At 41.4% G+C, this 25,739-nt stretch overlaps 2 protein-coding genes across 6 annotated transcripts in view; both read right to left on the minus strand.

Annotated features, from left to right (window-relative positions):
* ANAPC4 (anaphase promoting complex subunit 4) overlaps positions 1–18,262 on the minus strand; it is a 30,978-nt gene extending 12,716 nt beyond the window's left edge. For 2 of the 4 annotated variants that reach the window (XM_059674040.1, XM_059674022.1), the window contains exons 1-16: positions 17,942–18,260; positions 14,914–15,019; positions 12,388–12,520; positions 10,702–10,776; positions 10,534–10,560; positions 10,395–10,439; positions 9,653–9,737; positions 8,889–8,993; positions 6,816–6,899; positions 5,608–5,694; positions 5,152–5,216; positions 4,477–4,519; positions 4,276–4,352; positions 2,636–2,736; positions 2,504–2,555; positions 1,332–1,387 (exon numbers count right to left, since the gene is read on the minus strand). In XM_059674040.1, coding sequence (XP_059530023.1) covers positions 1,332–1,387; positions 2,504–2,555; positions 2,636–2,736; positions 4,276–4,352; positions 4,477–4,519; positions 5,152–5,216; positions 5,608–5,694; positions 6,816–6,899; positions 8,889–8,993; positions 9,653–9,737; positions 10,395–10,439; positions 10,534–10,560; positions 10,702–10,776; positions 12,388–12,520; positions 14,914–15,019; positions 17,942–18,070 — 1,270 coding nt within the window. In that variant the 5' untranslated portion in view covers positions 18,071–18,260. Of the gene's footprint in view, positions 1–1,331; positions 1,388–2,503; positions 2,556–2,635; positions 2,737–4,275; positions 4,353–4,476; positions 4,520–5,151; positions 5,217–5,607; positions 5,695–6,815; positions 6,900–8,888; positions 8,994–9,652; positions 9,738–10,394; positions 10,440–10,533; positions 10,561–10,701; positions 10,777–12,387; positions 12,521–14,913; positions 15,020–17,941 lie in introns of all 4 variants that reach the window. The other 2 variants (XM_059674050.1, XM_059674031.1) reach the window with 2 other exon arrangements.
* Positions 18,263–21,554: 3,292 nt separating this feature from the next.
* The window catches only part of ZCCHC4 (zinc finger CCHC-type containing 4), a 47,912-nt gene continuing 43,727 nt past the window's right edge, over positions 21,555–25,739 (minus strand). The window contains exon 13 of one of the 2 annotated variants that reach the window (XM_059674096.1): positions 21,555–24,647. In XM_059674096.1, the coding sequence (XP_059530079.1) occupies positions 24,607–24,647 (41 nt within the window). In that variant the 3' untranslated portion in view covers positions 21,555–24,606. The remainder of the gene's footprint in view (positions 24,648–25,739) is intronic. The other variant, XM_059674087.1, reaches the window with a different exon arrangement.

A 25,739-nucleotide genomic window follows, 5' to 3' on the forward strand; every position in this document is an offset into this window, starting at 1 on the left:
TTCTGAGCACTTCAGATGTGTCTAGCACAGTGATGGCGAACCTTTTGAGCTCGGCGTGTCAGCATTTTGAAAAACCCTAACTTAACTCTGGTGCCGTGTCACATATAGAAATTTTTTGATATTTGCAACCATAGTAAAACAAAGACTTCTATCTTTGATATTTATTTTATATATTTAAATGCCATTTAACAAAGAAAAATCAACCAAAAAAATGAGCTCGCGTGTCACCTCTGACACGCAGTTCACTATCACTGGTCTAGCATGACGAAGGAACTGAATATAAAATTTTACATAACTTCAACTAATTTAAATAGCTGCATGTGGCTAGTGGCTAGTGGCTAGTGGCTAGTGGCTACCATATGGACTACACAGATCTAGAGACGGAAAACCAAAGAATAGAACAGGAGATAAGCTACTCGGGGCACAGGCTGTGTCTTATTTTTCTCTCTATTAATTCTAACACCTAACAATGCCTAATACATAACAGGGATTCAAAAAAAATTTTTTAATACCTTTTTATTAATTTCACAGAGCAAGGGAGAGGGAGAGAAAGAAACATCAATGATGAGAGAGAATCACTGATTGGCTGCTTCCTACATGCCCCCTACTGGTGATTGAGCCTGCAACCTGGGCATGTGCCCTGCTGGGAATCGACCATGAACTCATGGTTCAGAGATCAATGCTCAACTACTGAGCCATGCTGGCTGGGCTCAAAAATGTTATTTTAACCTAAGGGGTTAAACAATGTAAAAAAAAAAAAAAATTAATTAGCCCTGGCTGGTATTGCTCAGTGGGCCGGAGCGTCATCCCATGCATCAAGGGTCACAGATTTGATGCCCAGTCAAGGCACATTCCCAGGTTGTAGGTTTGATCTCCGGTTCAGGTGCATATGGGAGGCAACTGACTGATGATTCTCTCTCACATGGATGTTTCTCGGTTCCTCTCTCTCTCTCTCTCTCTCTCTCTCATCGATGTTTCTCTCTCCCACCTTCCCTCTCTCCTCCCCTTCGTGTCTCTCTCTAAAAATCAATAAAAACATATCCTTGAATAAGGTTTAAAAAAACACATTAAACAAAGGCTAATTATCAGTGAGTGACAGAGATAACCAATGCTACAAGTTACATCTGAGAGGACGTGGGGGTGGATGGATGGATAAAGAAATAAGACTGGCCATGTGATGAAAACAGCTGAAACTGGGTGAAGGGGGTTCATTTATACTATTCTCTCTACTTTTATAGGTATTTGAAATTTTACTAAAGTAAATATTCTAGATTGATACTGCTGCAGTTTAAAAACAGAAGTGTGAGAATAACAAGAATGCTTTAACTTACCCACATAGAGCCACCGAAAAAATGCTTTGAAGTTTTTCATACTGCTATCTATAACTCTAAAGAGATAAAAATAAATCGAAAATGAAATTATTACATAGGTTCATGTAACATTTTTCACAGTGGCATATAATAATCCTTACTGTCCTGTTATATCCTATCTGATGACATGTAAGCCTTTAGAACAGATTTTACAAATCACACACACACACCCCTAAAAATAAAATTTCAAAAGAGCAAATCCTGATTCTTTTCAAAAATAAAACAAATAACTCCTATTCTAACTGGTTGTAACAGCCTTGCCACAAATGCAATAGTCTCTCCTAGCATTCAGTAAAAGCATGAAATCCTTTTCTAACGTTGCAAATAAAAGAAACAAGAAGAAAAAAATCAGGTTTCAGCATTATTCGTTTAAAAAAAAAATGGTCAGAAAGAAAAAACATCAACCCCAACAGAAAATTATTATAAATCTGTACTGTCACCACCTCCAATATCACTGAATATTATTTTTGGAAGTTAATATTTTTGTCTTTACAATAACGAATCATAAGAATTGAATTTCCTCGTGCTTAACACAAATGTGCCCCTAAAATGAACTATTAGAAGTGGAAGTCACCTTCATGTTGATGAAACTGTTTCTGAATATATATCATTTAAAAAATCTCTTTAAGCTTCCACCTATAAGATAATTACTCTAAGCAAATAATACTGCATGTTTCATTCCTAAACCTCAGAAGACCTTCCAAGCCTTAAGTTTCATAACAGTGTTGGAGAGGTGGGTCATTATCATTAACCTTTCCATAACCAGTAAAACCTATGATCAAAACTCTCCGGCAGCAAAAAGAAAAACAGTTCCTTTGTTAAGGAAAAAAGTTCTCTAACCATCAATACAGTTTAGAAATATGGAGGTAACCTACAGACAAACTAAAAATAGCAGCACTTATCAAGAGCAAAAAGGTCCTGGAGACAAGGCCGGGGTAAGGATAGGGGAACAGGACAATACTGCTTTATGTTATGAGCCCACTGTGCTATCGGCTGATTTTAGTCAAGGCATAATTTTCACAAAAACTTTAAAACTGGTTTTAAGAAAATTACGACAATTTGCCAGGTTCTTATTTGTAAGCGAAAGGGGAAACAGTGTGAGGTCAGTGATGCAAGGTATCCCCAATACTTACTGCAGAAGTTCATTTGCCTTGAGTATGAAAGAGCCCACAGCAGTAATAGCATCTAAAAGGAAATAAATAAATATCATTTGTCAGGTAAGTAAAGTGTGTTTAATGCACTCTGTTGGAAAATGAAATTACTACCTTCAATACCCGCAGCATCTAATCCAAGAGGTTCATATTTTTGCTTCCACGAAGCCATTCCTTTCAGTTCACTCAGATGGTATAATAAAGACTCCGAGCCACTAAAACGGAGCAGAAATAAATTAGCATCATTGCCATCAGCAAGGTGGCAGGCAGTTACTACCTAGCTTGAACGTTCCTGAATATTCACTAATAAAACCTGGAAGTAACTTAAATTTTTTTTCTAAGAGAAATAATTATTTCTCAAAATTATCGCTAAAAACTGTAGCAGAATCATCTGGTCATCAACTGCTGAGATGAGAACATGACCAAGATGATTAAATTTTGCAAGAAAATGAAATCCTGTTCCACAGTTACTCCTGGCACTTTTAAGACAGTCATATGATCATCTTGTTCGTTCAACAGCTCTGTATTTAACATTCAGCAAGCATTTATTAAGCTCCAACTTGATTTAGGACAGGCACTGTGCTAGACTCTGTGGGAACATAATGGCGAAGAAAGCGAAAGGGTCCCCGTGGCACCGACAGTCTAATGGGGGAGATGGCGATTGCCACACAATCAGACAGTCCATCATTCCAACCACATAAGTGCCTTGAAGGAAATGTACACGTTGCAGTGTAACAGAAGAAACTAATCTAACCTGGGGGATAAGGGTGGGCCTCTCTGAACAAGTGATAGTTGAGCTAAGAGCTAAAGAGTGCCAAGTGAAGAGCAGGCTGGAATGTTCCAGAAAGTGATGCATGAAAGCATTAGGGAGGAGAAAAAAAGTCAAGTTTGAGGCCATCAGTGTGGGTGCAGCAGAGGCAGGTGTGCGAAGCCATGCGAAGGCCTTGGGAATGAGAAGGCACTGGGAGTTTTTAAGCAGGAGTAACATGATCAGGCCCATGTTACTTGAACCTTTACCTTGCTTGAACATTCCTAAATATTCAGACCCACCACGGGGATACGTTTGAGGGGCACGGTGTGCACTGGAGAAGACCAGTCCAAAGGGTACTTGCAGGGATCCAAGGGAAAGGTGATGAAGGATTAGGGGACTCAGCATAAAGGGATTTATCAAAATTTAAGTCAAACACTGAGTGCCTGCATCCGCCTGTCCACTGATTCGCTGAGAGGCTGTGGAGAGCAGCAGCAGGGACTCGGAGGTCGGGGAGAAAGTCCAGCTCTGACACTTGGTAATGCTGGACCAGCCATGACCATTCTGGTCATGAAATAAGAAGAATTTGTTTCTTCTTATGTAAAACGAGGGTAATCTAATCAACACCTTTCCAAGGTATTAAATGCCAAAGTACATAACATGCTGTGTAAATTTAAAAATGATACACAAACATACTTCAATTCACTGCTCAAAAAGGGGTAAATGCCCTATTCAAAATATGCCTCATTGTTGGGTGAGGAAACAGCCCAGCCAGGGCCTAGCCCGGTGAAAAGATGTTGGAAAACAAGTTCATAAAGCAGAATTACAGGACTGATTTCTTATATCTTGGGTACTCCAAGATTCGCCTCAAATACCAATGCAGTAATTTTCACTAGGAAGGGCTCAAAAAAAGAATGACAGATGATGATGAGAAAGAAGACAGAAAGAAGACCAACACCCAGTACATGCAAATACAATACCAAAAAATTCTACAAAACCTTCATACCTCTGTAAGTGACTTATAACCAATTTTTGTATACTGGAATATGAGGACTCTATAGACTGGCCAAGCTTTTTTAAGCCCTAATTAAGAGAAGAAAATATATTTAATATGCAAGCAAGATACGATATGCCATTCTAAAAAAAAAAAAAATTAAGACTGTGTTCATAGCCACTGAAACACTAAGGACACTTTAACCACACACACCTTCACTGTTAACTGGTTCATTAAGAGGGTCTGAAGTTCAGCACTACAATGAAAAAGAAAGTGTTTTTAAGTCTTAAAACTTTTAAATTTAAAATAATAAACAAGATTTTTAAACAAAAAGAAACAGCCCAGCAACAATCAAGCGTCTGTTGTACTGGTGAAAGGAAACAATAAAGTCCAGAAGCGGACTGAAGCGTGTACGAGGAGGCACTCTGTGCTAAAGTGGCATTTCAACGCAGTGAGGAGAATGTATGATATTCATACGTATGACCAAATAAATCACAGCTGGGACATGTAAATGAAATAAAAGATAAACCATAAAAAAATGCAGAAGAAAACACAAATCAATCTTTGAATACTCATCAGATGGGAAAAGTCTTTTTAAGAATAATGCTAAGGCAAAACTATTAAAGAAAAAAACTAATTTAGCTATATAAAAATTATTAAATTTTTATACATTTAAAAATACATATATAATATATATTATACACATACAAAATGATCACATTTACATAAAAATGTACATGTCCACAGAAAAGCCTAGAAAAAGACATATACTATCTTTTGTTCTTGTGTGCCAGAATTTTAAAATATTTTTACAATGAATATATTTTGAAATAAAAAATTACTTTAAAAAGGAAGAAAAAGCAGAAGTACCAAACATGAGTTTATTACCTAGCTTTCCCCCACAACAGCAAGTGCATGAATTCATCTTGCACTGATGTGGTTGTGTTCTTTTCCTACACGAAATGGATAAAATTATACAAAGGTTTTAAATTATAAGCATATTTATTCAGAATTACAGGAGTATAACTCCCTTCCTTTTCCTCGACCTTCCCTCAAATGGATTATGTACCTGTCAGTGACTGGGAAACAGCCAATCAGCTCCTCCAACAGCTGTCCTTATCCCCAAGCCCCGCCTGCCCCACTTCACCATCCTGTCCCCACCTAGGCTATGCCAATGGGAAGACAGTCCTTTCTCTTTGAGAAAAGAGCCCGAGGTTAAACCAAGACGTGACAGAAAACCCGACCTTAGCCTTTTTCAAATCAGACGGACCTTTCTCATGCACCTTGTAACGCGACCAGGGACATCAAGCATTCTTCACTCTGTGGGGGGCGCAGGCACCTTACCTGCACAAACTTGGTGAGCCGAGAATCCATCTGCATCAGTATTTCTTCCCAGGCTTCACACATGCATGTCAGTGACAAATTCACATACTATTCACAAAAAGAAGAAAATGTCAGTACGCTGAAAAGTATTTAACCCAATATGCTAACTAAATAATGTGTGCGTCTTCCTGTCTATTGTCTCAAAGAAATCCAGAATTTACTTTCAATCACTTTTAACTCAGTTAAGCCAGAGGAAAAGTCTGTAGCTAACATTTGGTAATCACTTTACTATCAACCATTCCTAAATTAAGTTTTTATTTGATAAAACAAATGTCCTCCAGCTTCTGACATGTATGTCTTACATACACAAACTGTCAAAATGCCGGTTTGGTCAGCTATTCAATTTTCAAACAGGATCTTTAAAAAGATTTTGATCTCCGGAAATCTTCGACATCAAGTCAATTAGTGAGTGTGGGAGACTGAAAAAAAAAAAAAAAAAAAAGGCTACAATTCACGTAGCTCCTCTATCCAGACAGAGTGGATGTCTCTAGCCCTTAAATCTGGCCTTGTACCTTGCTGTGACCAACACAAAGCAGAAGTGACACTGTGGATCTAAGGCCTTAAAAGGCTTTGTACACCTCCTCTTGCATTCTTGACACCCCTGCTTCTGCCACTATTTCATGGACAAGCCTGGCTAGCCCGCTGTGAGATGAGAAGGTGAAGCATAGACAAACCAGCACAGCTCAGAGACACCTAGATCAGCCAGCTGACTACCCAATGCAAGACCAAGCCCAGCCGAAATTAGCTGAACCTGGTCCTGATCAACAGAACCTCCCATCTGAGCCGACTGAACTGTCGACTAAGACACCAACCTACAGAATCAGGGGCTATTTATTAAGTACCAAAGCTAACTGATAAGATGACTGTTTTCCATAATACTTTCTTTACAATAAAACTTTAAAAATTCCACGATATTATTTTATTTCTGGGAATATTTAAAACGATTTAAACTACTTTTTCCTCTTTTTTTTGGAGAAATAGAGATGGATGGGAGATTTTCTATTACATTTCTTTTTCTTGCCTTAATGGATATTGTAAGATTATCTATCAGACTAGATACCTCTACTACAGATAGTTAGCTTTACAAAATAAAATTTTCAAGTTTGTTATTTATAGAACATTAGAAACTTATAATAAATATTCACATAAAACAAGCTATAAATAAATACCTGCAAAAGAGCTGAAATGTGAGTAAACTTTCTGGCCATCCGAGTTACTTCAGGTAAGAAAGAGTACAATAGATTGGTTTCAAGCTGCAAAATCAAAATAATAAAGTGAGTAACAATTAGATGCACTTATTTAAAAAAAAAATTTAAAAACCTTTTAAGTATTTTTTAATTACAGCTGACAGTCAATATTACATTAGTTTCAGATATATAGCATAGTGGTTACATAATTATTTATTTATTTAAATATATTTGTATTGATTTCAGAGAGAAAGGGAGAGGGAGAGAGAAATAGAAATAATGATGAGAGAAACATTGATCGGCTGCCTCCTGCACAACCCCTACTGGAGATTGAGCAAACAACCCTGGCATGTGCCCTTGACCGAAACCGAACCCGGGACCCTTCAGTCCAAAGCCAATGCTCTATCCACTGAGCCAAACCAGCTAGGGCTGCTTACATATTTACCTACCTTACGAAGTAATTACCCCAATAAGTCTAGTACCCACCTGGCATCATGCAGAGTCACCACAATATGATTGACTATATTCACTATGCTGTACTTTACATCCCCATGACTATTTTTGATGGCCAATTTGTACTTCTTAATCCCTTCACCTTTTTCACACTTACTTCTTTTAAAAAAAATAAATCAGTCCTACCCTGGTACAAACTTCCAGTTACAAAATGAATAAATCATGGGGACTTAATGCATAGCATGGTGGCTACAATCAATAATATTGTAGTGCAAGAGAGTAAACCTTAAAAAAAATCTCATGCAAGAAAAATACATATATATTTGTATAACTTTGTATATATAATGGATGATAACCAGACTTATTGTGGTGATCATTTCGCAGTGTGCATAAATACCAAATTATTATGTTGTACACCTGAAACTAATGTTATATGCCAATTATATCTCACGTAAAAAAAAAACTTTTTAAAAAATAAAGCAGGCCCTAGCTGGTTTGGCTCAGTGGATAGAGCGTTGGCCTGTGGACTAAAGGGTCCCAGGTTTGATTCCGGTCAAGGGCATGTACCTTGGTTGCGGGCACATCCCCAGTAGGGGTCGTGCAGGAGGCAGCTGATCGATGTTTCTCTCTCATCAATGTTTCTAACTCTCTATCCCTCTCCCTTCCTCTCTGTAAAAAATCAATAAAATATATTTTTAAAAAATAAAAATAAAAAATAAAGCAGTACCTCCCAGTTCAAAAAACAAAATCCTATAATTCAGAAGAGTCAAGATTTAACTCTGTATCATCAGAAAGACTATGTCAGAATTCTCCTTTTGAGCCCAAAAGTTTTAAGAGTATCAGAACAAAACCTTAGGATTTTCTTCGTTTTTAAATGTTTTTATTAATTTTAAAGTGAGAGAAAGGGGGAGGGGGAGAGAGAGAAACATCAATTGGCTGCCTCCTGCACACCCCTTACTGGGGATCGAGCCCGCAACCTGGGCATGTGCCCCTAATGGGAATCATACCAGGAACTAAACCAGTGGCCTCAGTGCATGGGATGATGCTCAACCAACTGAGCCACACCAGCCAGGGCAAAGTTTAGGATTTTCTACTCTGCCGTGTTTAAGTGTGCATTGCTCACTGTCCCTTGGTTAGCAATCCCCTCTACATAGTTTTTTATAATACTACTAGAGGCCCAGTGCGTAGGGTCCCTCGGCCTGGCTTGCGGGGATCAGGCCAAAACTGGCTCTCCGACATCCCCCAAGAGGTCCCAGATTGCGAGAGGACAGTTCTCAGGTGACACACCCCGGAATCAGGCTCCCTCCTCTCTGGTTCCGGATGCATCACCTGAGAACCGCAGCTACCAAGTCACCACAGCTTGGCAGCTCCTGCACTGAGCGTCTGCCCCCTGGTGGTCAGTGCGTGTTATAGCTACTGGCCGGTCGGCAGGTCGCTTAGGCTTTTGCATACTAGTATATAGATTCCACACGTAAGATTTAGAAGCCCCAAATCAATTGTTTGCTTTTTGTTTTAAGAGCCATTCGGATGATATGGACTATAAAAACCTATAAAACCTTTTAAAAACAGATTTACTCTCTGCTGTCAGGTTTCGATACTCACCTGAAAGTATGAAACTTCTGAAACACCAGTGGCAGAGACCTCTGTGACTACGGATAATGATTTCAAATCACTTGATAAACACAACGCAAGACAAGTACCAACAATCTGTAAGACAGTCAAATCCCCCAGCATACTTAGTATTACTGCTAGACTGCATCGCTTACAAGACAGAAGGCAAACATTCACAGAGGTCTAAACAGCAGAAGCACGTTGCCTGGCTCCTGCCACGCCTGTGTAGCCAGCCAAGGAAGGTATGCATCCGCCTAGATGCAAGGACGAGGAAGGACACAACACATGGACACTCGCATACCGATATCAAGGGTCCCCAAATTTAGTGTTGGAGAACCAACATATTCGACAGGGTCTACAATATTTTCAAGAAGATGATTAAGCTACGAAGGGGGTAAAAGCTATGGGGAAGACGGAGACTTAGCAACCATGGCACCATGGAGACTCAGTACTGAGCTTCTGACGACTTGCATCACATTCTTATCACAAATTGGAGCTCTTACCCACCACAAGGCTAGAACAACATTAAGTCACAATCAAGCGTGTCCTATCAACCTTTCTGTTAAAAAGAAAAACTTGACTAATGCCACCAATAGTTCCGTATCTTCACAGACATCATAACACTATTTTGAACTTAGGGGAGTGTCCTATTAACATTTAAGAACAAATAATTTTGTGTTTTATTCTTTTTTGTGAATCAGTTAGCTGCTATATTCTAAGATAAACATTATAGAAAAAATTAAAGGAAAACTTACCCCTGTGACTCGGGCAATTTTGAACATTCCATAAGCATAAAGTTCAATAAAACCAGAGCTTCCTCCAAGGACAAGAATATTAAGCCTAATTAAAAATAACGCAACAAGCTGAGGACAACAGGGAAGATGTAGTTCTTAAACCAAGATATAAATTGTTCCTGCTCTCATACAATCTGCACGCTAAAGCTCCCCTGTGGGGGAAATGAAACATGAAACAAATTCACTAATACTCAATATTCAATCACATCAGCCTCATTGCATTATTTCAAAAGAACATCAATTTTTTTCTAGCCTAAAAAACATCAGTTTACAGTAAAATAAGCATCAATTATTTTGACGATTACATTTGTATACTCTCAGTAACAAAACAATCCTTTTCCCAGCTAATACAAAGGGCCATCAGTTTTATCATGGCTCTCATGCTATGATACTGAACAAGCTTAAAGAACTTAAATATTTAAATTTAAATTTTAGAAACTCCAGTACCTCAATCCTCTCTTGCTTCTTATTGAAAGAAACAAAGGTACATTATAATATTGTTAAGCTTGTCACAATCAAAGACCACACAATAAAAACAAGTAAACAATACACATTAATGTCTGTATATTGTTCAGAGGTATTTGTCAGCAATAAAATAATCACAAATAAAGGAATTGCCCTTGAAACTCTGAAAACTGCCTCAAATACCAAATGTCAACTTTAATAAATTAGACTTGTTATTTAAGATATGTGCAAAATTTACCTGACATCTCCCAAAAGCTTAATAATTTCATCAGAATTTTCTTCACTAGAATATAAAAACAATTGGGTTATTTTTTCAACTATATCCTTCAGATAATAAAAAGATTATCTTACTTGAAAACAAAAAAGTCATGCCTTACCTAAATATTTTTGAGGTGTTGCTATAACTAGAGAAAAACAGAGATTGGGGTAAAAAATACTCTTACTAGAAATATATTTTTTAAAACAAATGAGATAATTGTCACAGTGTTAAAAGTCGACAGAAATCTGTAAGATTAATTCCAATGAAATTAAACTCTGATACTTACTTTTTTGGCAATGTAGGTAATTTAGGTAAGAGAAGATTTGATTCATCTTCAGCATTATAAAAGGATGTTAGAACACTAAAAAACAGAAAAACAAGTATTATAAAAGATTTTACTTCTCTTTCCATTTAAAAATATACTAGTTTTTTTAAATACCCAGTTTTATACATTATACGTTATACATTTATGCATTATACGTTACCAAGTAAATAAATGCCACACATATTTTTACCATTGTAAAAAAGTCATAACAACCACAAACAAGAAGCAGGAGAGCAGAAAATCCGTAGGAAATTCTTCATTTACAAAAGGGTTTATTTCTGCAAAAAAAATCAGTCTGGCCACTTTACATTTAGTGGAACAAATACTAAAAAACAATTATCTCAGCATATAAAATACACTCATACATGGTTAGTATTAGATACTGACTGAGATGAATGATTCCTTAACTCTCATCTAAGAACTGTCACTAAACCTGAGTAGGAGAGTACTTTTAAAGAACACTACAATTATTTTAGCATTTAATTATGAGTCCTATGGCTTATTTACATTTGGAAATTTGACAACCCAGCAGGTATATAAGACGACAGGATGCATTTTGAAACAGTCTTTTTTTACGCCCCTTTCCCCCTCAATTCTACCCCAAATAAGGTTGGAAATAAATGAGAAGGTAAAAAAACAAAAAAGTGGTGACTTGGGAAGAATTTTCCCCCACTTTAACACAAACTAGGTATCCCAAGAGACCCTGGAATCTCCATAAAACATATCTAAACTATTTGTAGAAAGTGTGTCAGAAATACACTTAGCAGCTAACTAGTCTGGTGTAGAACTTACATAGCATACTCTGCTCCTCTAACCTTCTGCAAACCCACATGACCCTTAGTCACTCTTGATTATCTGATGACAGATTAATCACTCTGTTTTATCTACATTGAATTTCAAACTCCAGGCTAGATCCTTGGTATCCAATTCTTTACAAGTCTCCCTTAGGAAAGCTGTCAATTAATATTCAGATTTTACAAATTAATTTGATATTAATTTAAAACTTAATTAGAAAGGAAACGCTAATGGAAAGAAAATTATCACATTTACTCAAAAAAGCTTTTATTTTCAGTATTCCCTAAACCCACTCATCCTTTAGGCCATTTTTACTGGTTACTACTGATTACAGAGATTAAGACAAAATTATTTCCATAAAATAAGGAAATTACTGGGGACCATGGACACAGAAAGAAGCCGTGTAACATCAAACAGAATGCTCCATTCAGCACTTTTCATACTCTAAGACTATTTACTAAGGCACAAAAAAAACCAAAGCTTTCGACGAAATAAATAGTGAAAAGCAAAACAGAACTTCAATGTGCAAACCAGCCATTTTAATTGCTATTACTCGAAAATATAGAGCAATAATGCAAACTACAAAAATAACTAAAAAGAAAAAGCTTGGATATTCAAACAAACATTCCTGCTCCATAAAGAACCAGATTTTTTTTAGAAGAAAAAAAAAATCTAATAAAGCATAAAAGAATGTTTATCTTGATAAGCTTAAAAATACAAAAGTTAAATGCAATGTACACACATACTTAACATACAGATATCCCTAAGTACCCATTTTAAAAAATGAAAATTTCACGAATTCCATCCTATCGTGACTACTGGAGTTTTTATTTTCTTTTTGAATTACTTTACCTGCTTTCTGCCGTCACCTCCATCCAATGCATACAAGAAACTGGGGCCTCCACAGAAAAGGAGTGCAAGCTTTCAGGTTTTTCCACATCACACAAAACAATTTTCTTGGTGTCAGCAAGAGCAAAGGCCAAAACTAAAAGAAAAAGATATCATCAGAAAAAATTAGTGTAACATTCAAGAAAAATACATGGGTATTTCACGTCCTGCCCAGTTTTATTATCCTATATAATAAAACCCTAATATGCAAATCGACTGAATGGTGGAACGACCAGTCGCTATGATGCACACTGACCACCAGGGGGCAGACGATCAATGCAGGAACTGCCCCCTGGTGGTCAGTGCACTCCCACAGAGGCAGCGCTGCTCAGCCAGAAACCCAGCTCACAGGCTGGCAATGCAGCAGTAGTGGCAGGAGCCTCCCCTGCCTGCCGCAGCACTAAGGACCCCTTGGGGGATGTCCACCTGCCGGCTTAGGCCCACTCCCCCGAGGGATCCCAGACTGTGAGAAGGCACAGGCTGGGCTACGGGACCCCACCCCAGTGCATGATGTCATGCACTGGGCCTCTAGTCTATAATAATAAAAGCGTTAATATGCTAATTAGACCAATGTCCTTCCGGACAAAGCCAGGGCTGCAAGGGAAGCCCAGGTCCCGGGTACCAGAGGGAAGTCAGGGAAAGGAAGGCCTACTTTTGCACAAATTTCATGCAATGGGCCTCTAGTTTTAAATACATTGTGATCACAGAAATCATTAAACTTAAAAAAATCCTTTCTTTAAATAATATTTTAAAACCTAAATTACATCTTTGCATATAGTTAAGCTGTTATCTAAGCTTACTTTCAAATGCTCAAACTTTCATGAATAATCTTCTTCCTCGTGAACTGTACTTAGCATCTTGCACATCAAAGCCTCTAAACTGGAACCCAGCAGCCAAGCAGAAAATACAAACCAGGTCTCAACAGACTGACAATCAATAATATTGTATCACCAAGACATACTGGTCCTGTAAACATGCCTAAAAGGCAAGAAGCAATTCCTTCCATCTGCTTAGTTCTTGGAAAGCATTTTGTTCCCCATTTTTGTTTCTAACCCCTAATGGAAAACAAGGCCATCACTGCGACTGAATTATCAAGTACACTTTCTCTACCTAAGTCATTGGCATCTTCCTAACTTATCAAATTTAAGAATCTGTGAATAGTGGGCTATGGATTTCACTGTATACCAACACATACAACTAAGCTAGATGTGAGGCAATCCCGGTATCCTCCTCTTAAAAATGATTTAAAGCAATCTTGAAATAACCAATACCTAAAAACACAAGACTTTTTTAATGATAAAAATATCATCTACTTAAATACTTTTTAACACACTGGCTTTCATAATTCATTTTTCAGATCTTGGTATTTTTGGATGAATACCGCAAGATACCAAGATGTTACTTACAAAAGTCCTCTAATTTTATATGTATTTTAAAAATATATATATTTTTATTGATTTCAGAGAGGAAGGGAGAGGAAGAGAGAGAAACATCAATGATGAGAGAGAATCACTGATTGGCTGCCTCCTGCATGCCCCCCACTAGGGACTGAGTCCACAACCTGGGTATATGCCCTGACCGGGAATCGAACCGTGACCTCCTGGTTCATAGGTCAATGCTCACTCAATCACTGAGCCACACTGGAGGGCTACTTTAAAAAAAAAAAAAAAAAAAGATAAAACAACAGCTGAGCTAATGAGTACAGATAAAAATAGTTATCTGTAAGTAATGGGCTTTCAGGGCATTTTTACATATTTATATTTAGCTAGAAAAAAAATTAATGAAGGGTACAAAAGAGTTTACAAAAACAGTTCCTTTTTTTTCTTAAAGCACCAATGATTACCGATGAACTTTAGGCAATGATTTACAGCATTTTACTGTACTGACTGTATGTGTACAACAGTTTAAATAACAACTGTCATTGTAAACACAACACATGGGAGAGAAGGGTTCAGTCCGCAGAGCCACTGCCAGCTACAATATAACAAACTACAAAACAACGGACACCTGGAGGAAAAAAATCATACAGAAATAGAATCAATGCAGTCAGAGGTGACAGTCCTTCAGGTGAGGCAAGCATACATGCAGAGAGAATATTTATGAGCCATCCATTTAAGGCTAAGAGACATTTTGGGGGGGAAAGAGCCATGATGGCACTGAACTGACCAGGGAGCGGTAGGTGAAGTTTGGGCCAAATTGTGCAGGACAAGACAACGAAGAAAATAAAACCAAAGTATTTTGTATATTCTACCAAATTTCACTTTAGAGTTACCTTCACCAAGAAGTCAGATTTTATTTTGGAGAAACAAGATGGTAGAATTAATTTAAGTTCTAATAAAACAGTTTAAAACATTCTTAAAAACTAATTTCCCAAACTGGTATTCAAAATTCTAGTATATAATGAGAACAGTAAATTCTTTCAGTGTTAAGCTTTCTTTAAAGAATACTCTGCGAATAATAAAAACGTATTTTTTATAACACGATCATTACGTTTGCCATCTGGTCTCCAAGCTAGGCAGGTCACTTCCTTTCCTGTATTTTCATTTGGTGGAAAACTCCAAACTCTATGAAAACTTGCAAGTCGATGAAGTAAAACCTAGGACAAAAGAGACATAATGGCAGAACATAAGAATCCATTTCCAAAAATAAAATAAACCTAGATCCCCACTATTTTTAAATTATCTTGAGTATATTTAGCTACCAGAAGAAAGAAGACAACAGTATTTGAACGAACTTAAGGCATTTTCAAAATAGGTGGAACAGGTCTAATTGAACCCTATACTCTGCCCATTTTCCTATCTTTATGTCAACAGAAAACTTGACTTTTGGAAAAGAATAAGGTTGTCCAAGAAGATAATGACCAAAAAAAAAGAATCACAAATAGCACTAGAAAGGTAGGAGTGATATAAATAATGGCAAACTTGGAATCAGACAACTTGGGATCTAACTTCAGCCATGTCACTCAACCGGCCATGGATCTTGGGCAAGTCACGTAGCCATTCTAAATTTCCTTTTCCATACCAGTAAGTCCCCATCTTGGAGGGTCAAGATGATACCCCAGCGTTCCTTGTACTTCAAAAATAAGATGGCCCTACTCCATCCTCTACATAAACCAAACAACCATTGAGAATAAGGAAGAAAAGGTAGAACTGAGTTCCTGGACCCTGCCACACCTTCTTGGTATCCCACATTCACAGCTTTACCGCTCCCTGCCTCATCTCATGGAGTCCCTCGCTCCCCGTTACATCGACCCCTACTGGAAAGCCAAGCCCCCCAAGGAATCGCTCATCCCCCAGACGCAACGCTCTTTCCCGAGCATCTCTGCCCTTCCTTACTTCCGAAACCTTCCTCTGCTCCCTCCGGAATTTGTTCTTTTCTCAAACGTGCTTCTCACCTGAGGACACTGCTTCCCAGGTGGCAGGATTCCCAGGTGGCGGCCATTTGACTTCCTGCCTCCCCTGTATTGCTGGGCTAGGAGACGAAGTAGGTTTCATCCTTGATGCTCAATACCATTTCTGGATGATTTTTCTTCTCTTCGCCAAAGTACTCTAACTTTTAATTTTATGCCGTCAGACCAGATCACCCTCTATTCCTCTTTAATTGCAGTCATCTAGAGCAGTGGTGGCCAACCTTTCAGACCTCACAAACCACCAGTGGCCCACGGACCACCGGTTGGCGACCGCTGATCTAGAGACCCTCAAGGCATTCCCCTCATTCCTGGAAGGTGTGGACTCCTGCCTGGCTCACTCGTACTTTCCAACACCACTTACTCATCCTCATTGTTAGTAATTTCAAGAGCTTTTCAGTTCTCAACTACCTGTGCTACAATGATCACATCTTCCACCTCACCTCAGGAACTCCCAGGGCCACACCTTTGACCTTGTCATTACCAAAAGCTACAAATGCTCCAACAAGCTCAGTTTCAAACCTTCCCCTTTCCATCACTGCCTCTCTCTTTCCAGCTCATCCCTGCTTTCGCCCAGCTCTGATTCTTCAACCTCACCAAGGCACGCAATCCATGGATTCCACCACCTAGTCGGTGTCCCTCACTCCACACATGCGCTCACTTCCCTACTTAATCAGGTTAGAACCCAAGGTTCATCACTACAGTCTTGCATATACTTCCCTTGTACCTCTCTTGCTTTGTCAGACTTGCAAAACGACATCCCTAGTTAAACCCAACCATGTCTGCACCCCCGTAGCCAAAAGAACAGCAGAGACACACAACCATGCTCACCAGTTTCCCTCCAACTGCAAGACCCTTAGTTTCGTGCGGCTCCAACCAGCAATCCCATTAGGTTTCCCTCGTCCACTTGCCTGGTCGGCTTTTTCACACCTCTCTTTTCTCCTCAAACTTCTCACAGTCCATCCTCACTCCTGAACAGCACCCCTTCTTCTCACTGAGACAACAGCAGCAACAAGTGCCCACTAGTACATCTACCCATCTGATTGCACCGGCGTCCCTAAAACCTCTCTCCCCCTCCTGCTGTGGCTGTACTACCTGCGCTCCTCTCCGGAGCAATGACATCACCACAGCTCCCTGGCGGAGGAGGAAGGTCCGTGAGACATCAGGACCCTGGAGACAAGGGCAGGGCAGTCAACGCAGCGCGGTAGCCCCCAGTGCTAAGTCTCCCTGGCTCCTAAGTCCCTCTTACATCCACTTACCAAGCTTGCTGCACACAACGCAAGCCTCACCTGGCCAGGACACCTGCCAAAAGGCCAGAGGAGGACGCATACGCAGGTGAAGGTTCCCTTACAACATGGCTGCCGGATAATGAGCCCTCTCAGCCGAAGGCTGGGTACAACCAGGATGCAGCTCATGAATATCCTGTCAACTAGACCTGCTGTTAACACTCACGCACCTCCCACCAGGAATCCAGTGAGACTTCACTCCCTTGTTTTAAGGGTACAGTGGGGCCTTGACTTAGGAGTGTCCCGACTAACGAGTTTTTTGAGATACCAGCTGTCTCTCAGCAGATTTTTTGCATTGAGTTGACAGAGTAATTTGAGTTAACGAGCTCCGTCTGGGAACGAATTAAACTCGTAAGTCCAGGCTCCACTGTATTTCTAACGGGCGGCAGCGATCCAGCACATAATACAAAACGTGGGCAAAAACATAAATGCTTGAACACATCCTCTGGGGCAGGTGCACGCGTGCACATCCGCAGCTGAAGTCTGGCAATAACGCATCTTCCTTCCGCTACTCAACTGCAAGCGAACGTGGGAAGGGTCTGTGGACCTGCTCCTCCGGGCGAGAGGCACATGATGGGCTTCTCAAAAGCCCAGTTCGCAAATAAATGACCCAAAGAGACGGGCAGGCAGGACTGTGTGATTGTGTGAGAACTTACTTTAGCCACAAAATAGGTAAAATAAGTATATACATTCTCTTTCCCATACACGGCCCCTTAGACTTTCACCTGAAGTTTACAGCGGCCGGGAAGGGAGAGGGGAGGGCAGGTGGCGCGCCCAGCCCGCGGAGGGGAAACTGAGGCTGGGGCGCCGGCGGCCGCTCACTCACCTCGCCCGCGGTGTTGGCCAGAGCGATGAGGTCCCGCCTGGGGGACCAGACCAGGAACACGACCTCCTGCGGCAGCTGCTTCTCTCCCACCACCCGGAAGGACGGGAAGCAGGTCGGGAAGCGCAGCATGGGGGCGGCTCTGCAACGACACTCGGTCGGAGGCCCGCAGGGGCCCCGCGCCCGCCCTCCCCGGGAGCCCGACCGCGGCGGTACCTGCGAGAAGCCCGGGGCAGCCCAGGAGGCCGGCGGCTTCCCGCTCCCTCGGCCCGCGGCGCGCCGGCGCCTCCGCGCAGCCCCGCCGCCGCGCTCTCGGGCACTTCCGGCGCTCGGGCTTCCTCGCGAGAGGAAGAGGGCGGCGTGGGCGCGGGACTGGGCGCGGGGCACAGGGGGCGCCGCTGCGCTGCGAGACGCGGGGCTGGAGCGGACGGGCGGGAGCGCGCGGGCGCTGGGAGCGGTGTGGGGGCGTGCGGACGGGACCGGACGCGGGGCTGGAGGGGGCGGGCGGGCGCTGGGAGCAGGGGGCACGCGGACGGGACCGGACGCGGGGCTGGAGGGGGCGGGCGGGCGGGCGCTGGGAGCGGGGGGCGCGCGTACGGGACCGGACGCGGGGCTGGAGGGGGCGGGCGGGCGCGCGCGGGGCCGCGCGGACGGGACCGGACGCGGGGCTGGAGGGGGCGGGCAGGAGGCGGGGGGCGCGCGGACGGGACCGGACGCGGGGCTGGAGGGGGCGGGCGGGCGCGCGCGGGGAGCGGGGGGCACGCGGACGGGACCGGACGCGGGGCGGAGGCGCGGCGCCGAGACCGCAGGCGCGTCTGTGGGCCAGGCTCGTGTGTGCACGAGTGTGCGCAGGTCTTACCGGTTTTCGGGGAAATTCCTTGCTGTCGGTAAATGGACAGTTACTGGTTTCTGGGTGTGAGGCCTTAGGGACGAAGAGGAGGAGACGGAAAACCATGCAAACGTGAGGTCCTGATCAGCTGGCGCCTCCTGCGACCGTTTCTAAACACGTGTTCAGTCCGGTCTCTCCGTAGAATCACCTGGTCAGCGGTCGCCAACCTTTCCGACCTCACAGACCACCGGTTGGCGACCCCTGCTCATGGAGAGTTTGCGCGCGCGCGCGCGCGCACACACACACACACACACACACACACACACACACACACACACACCCTCCCGGGCCCAGGCAGCACCCCAGGCCAGTGAAGAGAGAATACGGGATGGGACCCAGTATTTATTAAAACTCTCGGTGTTACCAAGTTGCAGCCAAGGTGGAAGGGCCCGCGTCTGAAATCTCTGACATAGACAACTATCTTGATTACTATCCCATTTAAGCCTCACAACCTATTACTAGTAGGAACCCCACCATGATAAACGTGGGCTGTGGGGCTCGTCCAGGACTTACCCCACAGCCTTTTGAGAATCCACTAAAGATCTGGGCTACAAGGAATGCACACGGGGCACGGGCTCTGCAGAACCCACCTGATGCTTTCTTATACAGGACACATTTAAATGTTCAAAAGCTCCCCCACTTAAAACTGGGCTAAGAGAAAGTGACAGTGTATTCCTGTGATTCTGGAACTTAAAAATCTATGGTAGAAACCATCTACCTTTTCATTTCTTTTACTGTTGGAAGGAGAGAGGTGGCAGATCAACTTTCAGCAAGCCCCATCTTCTTGCCCTCTATCTGGATCTAGCCTTGCGGGAATTAGGTGATAGAGCAGACTAATTCATGCAGCAACATTCCAGGCACTATTTTCTGCCAGACACTGTTCTGTTCTTAAGTGTCTTCACCTTTCTTTTTTTAAAAAAAAATTATTGATTGCTTTTTAGAGAGAAGGGAAAGGAGAGGAGCATCGATTTGTTGTTCCATGTTTTGATGCATTCATTGGCTGGTGCTTGATGTGCTCTAGACCAGGATGGAACCACAACCTTAGCATATTGGGTCGAAGCTCTAACCAATTGAGCTACTCAATACTGATCCTGCTCCCTCTCAGAGATGGACTTTTTTCCTTGCCAAACAATTTAACTTAGTATGTTTCCCACTTCTAAGCTGAGAATGGACTTGCCTTTGTTATTCATGAAATGCATTCTCAGGTATTAATGTTCTGGGGTGGCAAGAACGGATAATTTGGATAATGGGGGTCCAATATCTATCTCCTTAACATTCCTATGGAAACTGAATGCCCATTTTCCTGAAACTTATCCTGAATATGAACCCTCATAAAACGCATGAAAAGAACTCGTGGAGGAATGCACTCAGTGCTATGGGACATAGGAGAGTAGGAAACTACCTGCACAGTATGCAGCCTTCACTCAAGACTGAATTTCCCAGAAGGCATTACAGCACAGGAAACAGCACAGCATGGGTGTGGAATTCAGGATGTGGCCAGGAAACAGCAAGTAATTGTATGTGGCCATAGCAATGCCTCGTGTGTACTGATGGGAGTAGGGGGCTGGGGTTATTACTGGAAATTATCCAAAGTAGCCATGGACAAGAGCTATATTAACAGTGTTCCCAGCCTTTTCTTTTCGCATTGCCCCATAAAGGAGATTTTGGCTTTAGCCACTCCATTTCCTTGCCTTTCCCATTCTCTAATGAAAACATTGGTTGCAAGTTGGTTTATTTGTACTTCTGTGGCACAGAATCAAGGGGGAAAGCCCGGGGATCGGTTATCAGTGCTTTTTTAAGGAGTTAATGGCAGGAGATGTTAAAGTGTGGAGGGGGGGAGGAAGGAAGGAAACATAAGAGAAAATACACTTTAAGAATTTCCATGCTCTTCATATCCTCTTAGCTAGTGCTTGAGGAAAAAATGCAAGAACTAGGTTTTTTGAAATAACTTTTTGGTAGCTAGGCTGTTTCTTTGATCACTACATCGCTTGGGCTGGCTCATGCTGATGGCATCTTTCCAGGTGTTATAATATGTGGGATGGAATTTCCAAGGGCCAGGCAGCTCCCAACATGTTCACTGGGGAAGGGGGATGTATTTTGACAGCACTGGTTCTTTGCTTATTCAGGATCTTAATTCTGTGACAAGGGTCATGCTGTGTTACAGAGAGGTGAAAAGGTGGCACGAACACAAGCTGGGTGTGGGGAGGAGATCCCAGAGACATTTCTGAGGTAGAAGAACAGGCACTGATTATTGATTAGATTGGGGGAATGAAAGTCAAGACAGGTTGGGATATTTGGGTGCACAGATTCAGGGAACAGAAACTGGTCGTTGTTGGGTTAGGGGTGCGGGTATGAGGGGAAGGAGGAGAAAGTGGACCAGAGCAAAAGAGTTCAGTGAAGACTATATCAGGTGGAGGCGTGGTGTGAAAGTCTGTAGTGGCCAATGGCAGCTGGAAAGGCAGGTTGGAAGGGGAAAGGTCAAGGCCTGAGCAAGATGTGGGAATCACTGAGCATAGGGATGGAAGATGGAATTGTGTGGGGTGGGGCTAGTGTAGGCCATGTGAAAGCTGTTGTTTTGAGAGGTCTATTTTGAAGTCGTAAAATAAGCAAATTGACAAAACTTGCTGGAAAGAGAAATAAATGTAGGTTAGTGTTAGAATCTCTCTGTCCTACTACAGTTTCATTCATTAGGCAATAAAAAAAAAACACACGCACAAAAAAAAAACCCCTGACTCAAAGTGGCACAAGTAATAATGAGAATGTATTGGTACAAATAAATAGCAAGTCCAGCAATAGGGCCAACCGGCTTCAGGCCAGGCTAGATCCAGCAGTTCATACACCAGGGACCCAGTTGAGGGTGTGTGCCATAAGGCTGGTTCCCCGTGGTCCCTGGAAGACTGCTAACAGCACCTGGAGCTACATGCTCATTCAGAGGGAGAACAAACACCTCTTCACCAATCACAAGATCAAAGTCCTGGGCCTAGTGATTAGACCAACCCCTGTCACGAGCTTAGTGGGACTCAATCACAAGTAAGGAGGATGGAATTATGCCCAATAAAAAGCCCTCCCCAAGAGCTGGAAAGGATGTCAGTCATCCTTCCCCCAAATCCCATGACAGGCATACAATGGGGAGGGTGGAAGACGCTGCCGAAACAACCAGTCAACAATGTTTAATATGACAGAACTACTCGAAGAGTAGCTTTAAGTATGAAGTGCATTTGGGAGACGTTCCATCCTGGCACAGGGAGTCTAAATGGTATCAATTCATGATATTCTGCTTGTCTCCCACAACCCTTTCAGTTGCTGTTCTGGAAAAGAAATTCAGAGACCTACTCGTATGACTCCCACCTGGAAAAATAAGTTCTAATAAGAGCTACAGAACCAGTATTTGTATATATAGGAATTTACCCTAAGAAAATAAGACTTGTAAGTATGTGCATCATAGGGTCATTTACAGTAGTGAAAAAATGCAAACAACATAGATGTCCAATCATAGGAGACTGTGGGTTTTTGTTTTTTTAAAAATACAATACATATTAAAGAACATGTTTATGAAAAAAGAGTATCACACAATAATATGCATTTACAATTTCATTGTTGTGGGAGAAATTTTAGAGCACCTGTCTGTATAGCTACTTATACAAGAGTCTATCCCTGGAAGAACATACGCAGAAGCTGTGACAGTGCTGATTTCTGGGTGGCAGGATGAGAGTTGCTTTGCATTTTCTTAGATTTACCTGGCCCATCTATTGCAACGTTAACAGGCAGGAACCTTTGTTTCCTTTGCCCTCTAAGCATGTGGAATGCTTAGGCTGCTATTCTAGCTTTCTCTCACTCCTCACCTCCAATTTGCAAATGAAGAAGCTGGCCTATCTATTCAGGCTGAGACCACCAGATGCTACACTTCCAGTCTGCAGGGCTTTGCAGCAACTAAACAGTGTGAAAATCTCAACTGTCCCACTAATGGGATAAAACTCACCTCTCAGAGCTCTGAGATCTGCTTGCTTACTTTCCCTCAGTTTTGCTGAGTTAACATTTATACTGAATCGCCTGAAATCAAATAGTAGAGATCTTATCTTCACTTTATTGATTGCAATGCCCTTCTTAGCTGACCCTCAAGTAATTTAACCCATGCCCCAATGTTCTAATTAAAACTGTACCAAATCAGTGAAATTGGATTTTTCCTTTGCATTTTGTGCAAGCGTTCCTTACCTACGCAGCTCTGAGCATATTAGCTTCTTACTCGTGTAGCAGTTAGGGTTCTGAGGCATAAAGCAGCATATTAAATGGCATTCCTAGTCACTCAATATGTATTTATGAGCAGCTACCAGTTGAAGGGTGAAGAATGTGTTAGCCTGGCCGTATGCTTCCCAAGGTTGTAGGGAGGAACAGAGATCACACGTGCCGCAGTCAGCTGTGCCTGACATCGCCATATGCACAGGACAAGTGATGCCCACAGGCCCCTGCCACCCATGAGCTAAAAGTACAAGGAAAACAAGTACATAACGTGTTCTAATACAAGGCATGAGCTAAGCACCTCAAAAAAAGCATAAATGGCCCTAGCCAGCTTGGCTCAGTAGATAGAGTGTCAGCCTATCCACTCATGCAAGACTTCCCAGAAGTTTGTCTCAAATTTCTCCCAAGACCTAGTAACGGTGTCTCTTTTTCTTGCTAAGGATCAGTCCTATTTTTCATCTAATTTCTTTACATCACTGAATGTAAACTGCAAAATCTCTGGAGGTAGATTCTCATGTTTATGTCTGAAGTCAACTACTTTTACCAACTTTCCAAAGTATGAGACTGTTACTTTAAATACCCAAGAATCAATGTCCTCAACTGTAAAAAGTGGATATTAATAATATCTATCTTGAAGGGAAATAAATATGTAAATATATAAATAAAAATAAATAGTGAATAACCTGGCCAAGGATATAATGCCAGGAAGTGTTAATCAAAAAAGGAATAAGGAGATTGAATCACCAAACTATTCTGCCTTCTGCATTCCTTTTATAAAGAGAGAAACTTACTGCTTAGGTTAAAAGACGAGATGATGGAGCAAGTCCTAATTCTAAATACCTCATTCATTCAACAAACATTTAGGTGCTTCTATTCCATCAAAGACAATTGCAAAAAGTACTTAAAAATAAATATTTAATAATAATGTAACCATAATTATAATCTTTGTATCTTTACACTTCCTTTGTCAAAATTCTTTCCATCATTTTCAGATTCTGTCTGAAAAAAATTGTACTTCTCTTTACAAGTGGGGTTTAAGCCATTGTACAATATGTTAACATTAATTTAAAACATTTATCTTAACATATTCTTATGTAATGTAGTAAACAAAACCTCAGATTTTCATTTTCTTCTGATTCTGCAAAAGAATGCTGTATACATACTTTTCAGATAAAAGAGGCTAAAATAATATGATTGGAAGGGAGTTAAAGAGAGAAAAAAGACACCGAGAGACAGAGCTGGTAAACCAGCTAAGGATGGAACAACTTACCAGGTCTCCAGAGACACTGCTGCGGGTCTATAAACCAGCAAATACCACCTGCCTATTATCTCGCTTAGAACGGTGCACACCTTTGAAAGTGACGGAATTTAAGTCCAGCATGGCACTTTCAGAAAATGGCATCAAAGGTTGGACTATAAATCTTTCTTATTCTCAAGTCACTGGACATTTAAGAGCAAAGATATTGATGGGCTCTTTCTCTCCTTTTCTTCTTCCTTGTAACAGATGTATGATTCATTGCTTGTCCTTTAGTGGTCTCCATTTTCATCTTATTACTTTTTCTCTGCTTCTGCTTTCTGACAGCTCTGAAAAACAAGGTGCTAAATTATTTTGTAGAATGAGCACAGTGAATAATTAGATTGAAGTTTAATTAACTAGCTAACCAAATAAGAAAACAGACGGGAAAGAACTTACTGTATTATAAGCATAAATCCTCAGAATCCTACACCATAATAATGAGATAGAGGCCTGACCAAGCAAACTATTTGAAAAAATTTCCTTGAAAGATGGTTACTACAGATTTAGAACAATCTATTCAGGACAAACACACAACAGAGGTAAACAGTTAAGCCAATGAGTTGGGAGTTTTTTTGGCTGGGGTTTCTTTTTCATTTTTATATATGTTTTTACATCTGTACTGCTCAACTCAGCACTTCAATCTCCAAATCCCTGAATTACATTTTTTTAAAAAGGACAGATAAATTCTGGCAGTTAGCAGAGGTGAAAAAAATGAAATAGCACAACAGAAAAAACTGACAACAGTTACAGAGGCTCATCTTTAAGTCCTACAGCTAATATCCTTGCCTTGGTAGGTATCTAAACGTCCTGACAAGTGCCATACAGGATGTCCACATTTGCGGTCTCCGTCTTCTCAAAGACTAGCTTCAAAATGAACAAGTTGGAACTCACCCTCTAAAAACACTAAACCACACCAGAAAAAAAAACAGATCCTTTGTTTCTGGTACTCTCTGAACTAACTTACAGGCAATCTATAGCTGAGAAAGACTGCCTCTGTTCATTCTCTTTTTCCAAGCTAGCAGAATCATGCCATTAATCATATCACGAACCACGGAGGAGCTGGGGCTGCCAGCCCTGGCAGACTGGAACCTTCCCATGGCTACAGCAACATCAACTGTTAGATTCCTCCTCCTAAGCTACAACAAACCCCAGGGAGCAGCTTATTCTTGATCTTCCCAGGACCAAAGCCTGTGAAAGAAACTTCATGAACTATATACAATTCCCCAATGAACCAAATTCAGGCCTCGCTTTTTGTTCATTCAGCATATATGCGAAGTGTTAGGAATACAAAAATGAGTGGGCATAATCTTTGACTTAAAGAAGCTGAGAGAATGGGACAAAGCAGACATCACCCTCCCCTTTCTTTCCCAACTTTTTAG

Source organism: Myotis daubentonii, chromosome 1 (genome assembly GCF_963259705.1).
Source record: "Myotis daubentonii chromosome 1, mMyoDau2.1, whole genome shotgun sequence".
Taxonomy (NCBI): Eukaryota; Metazoa; Chordata; class Mammalia; order Chiroptera; family Vespertilionidae; genus Myotis; species Myotis daubentonii.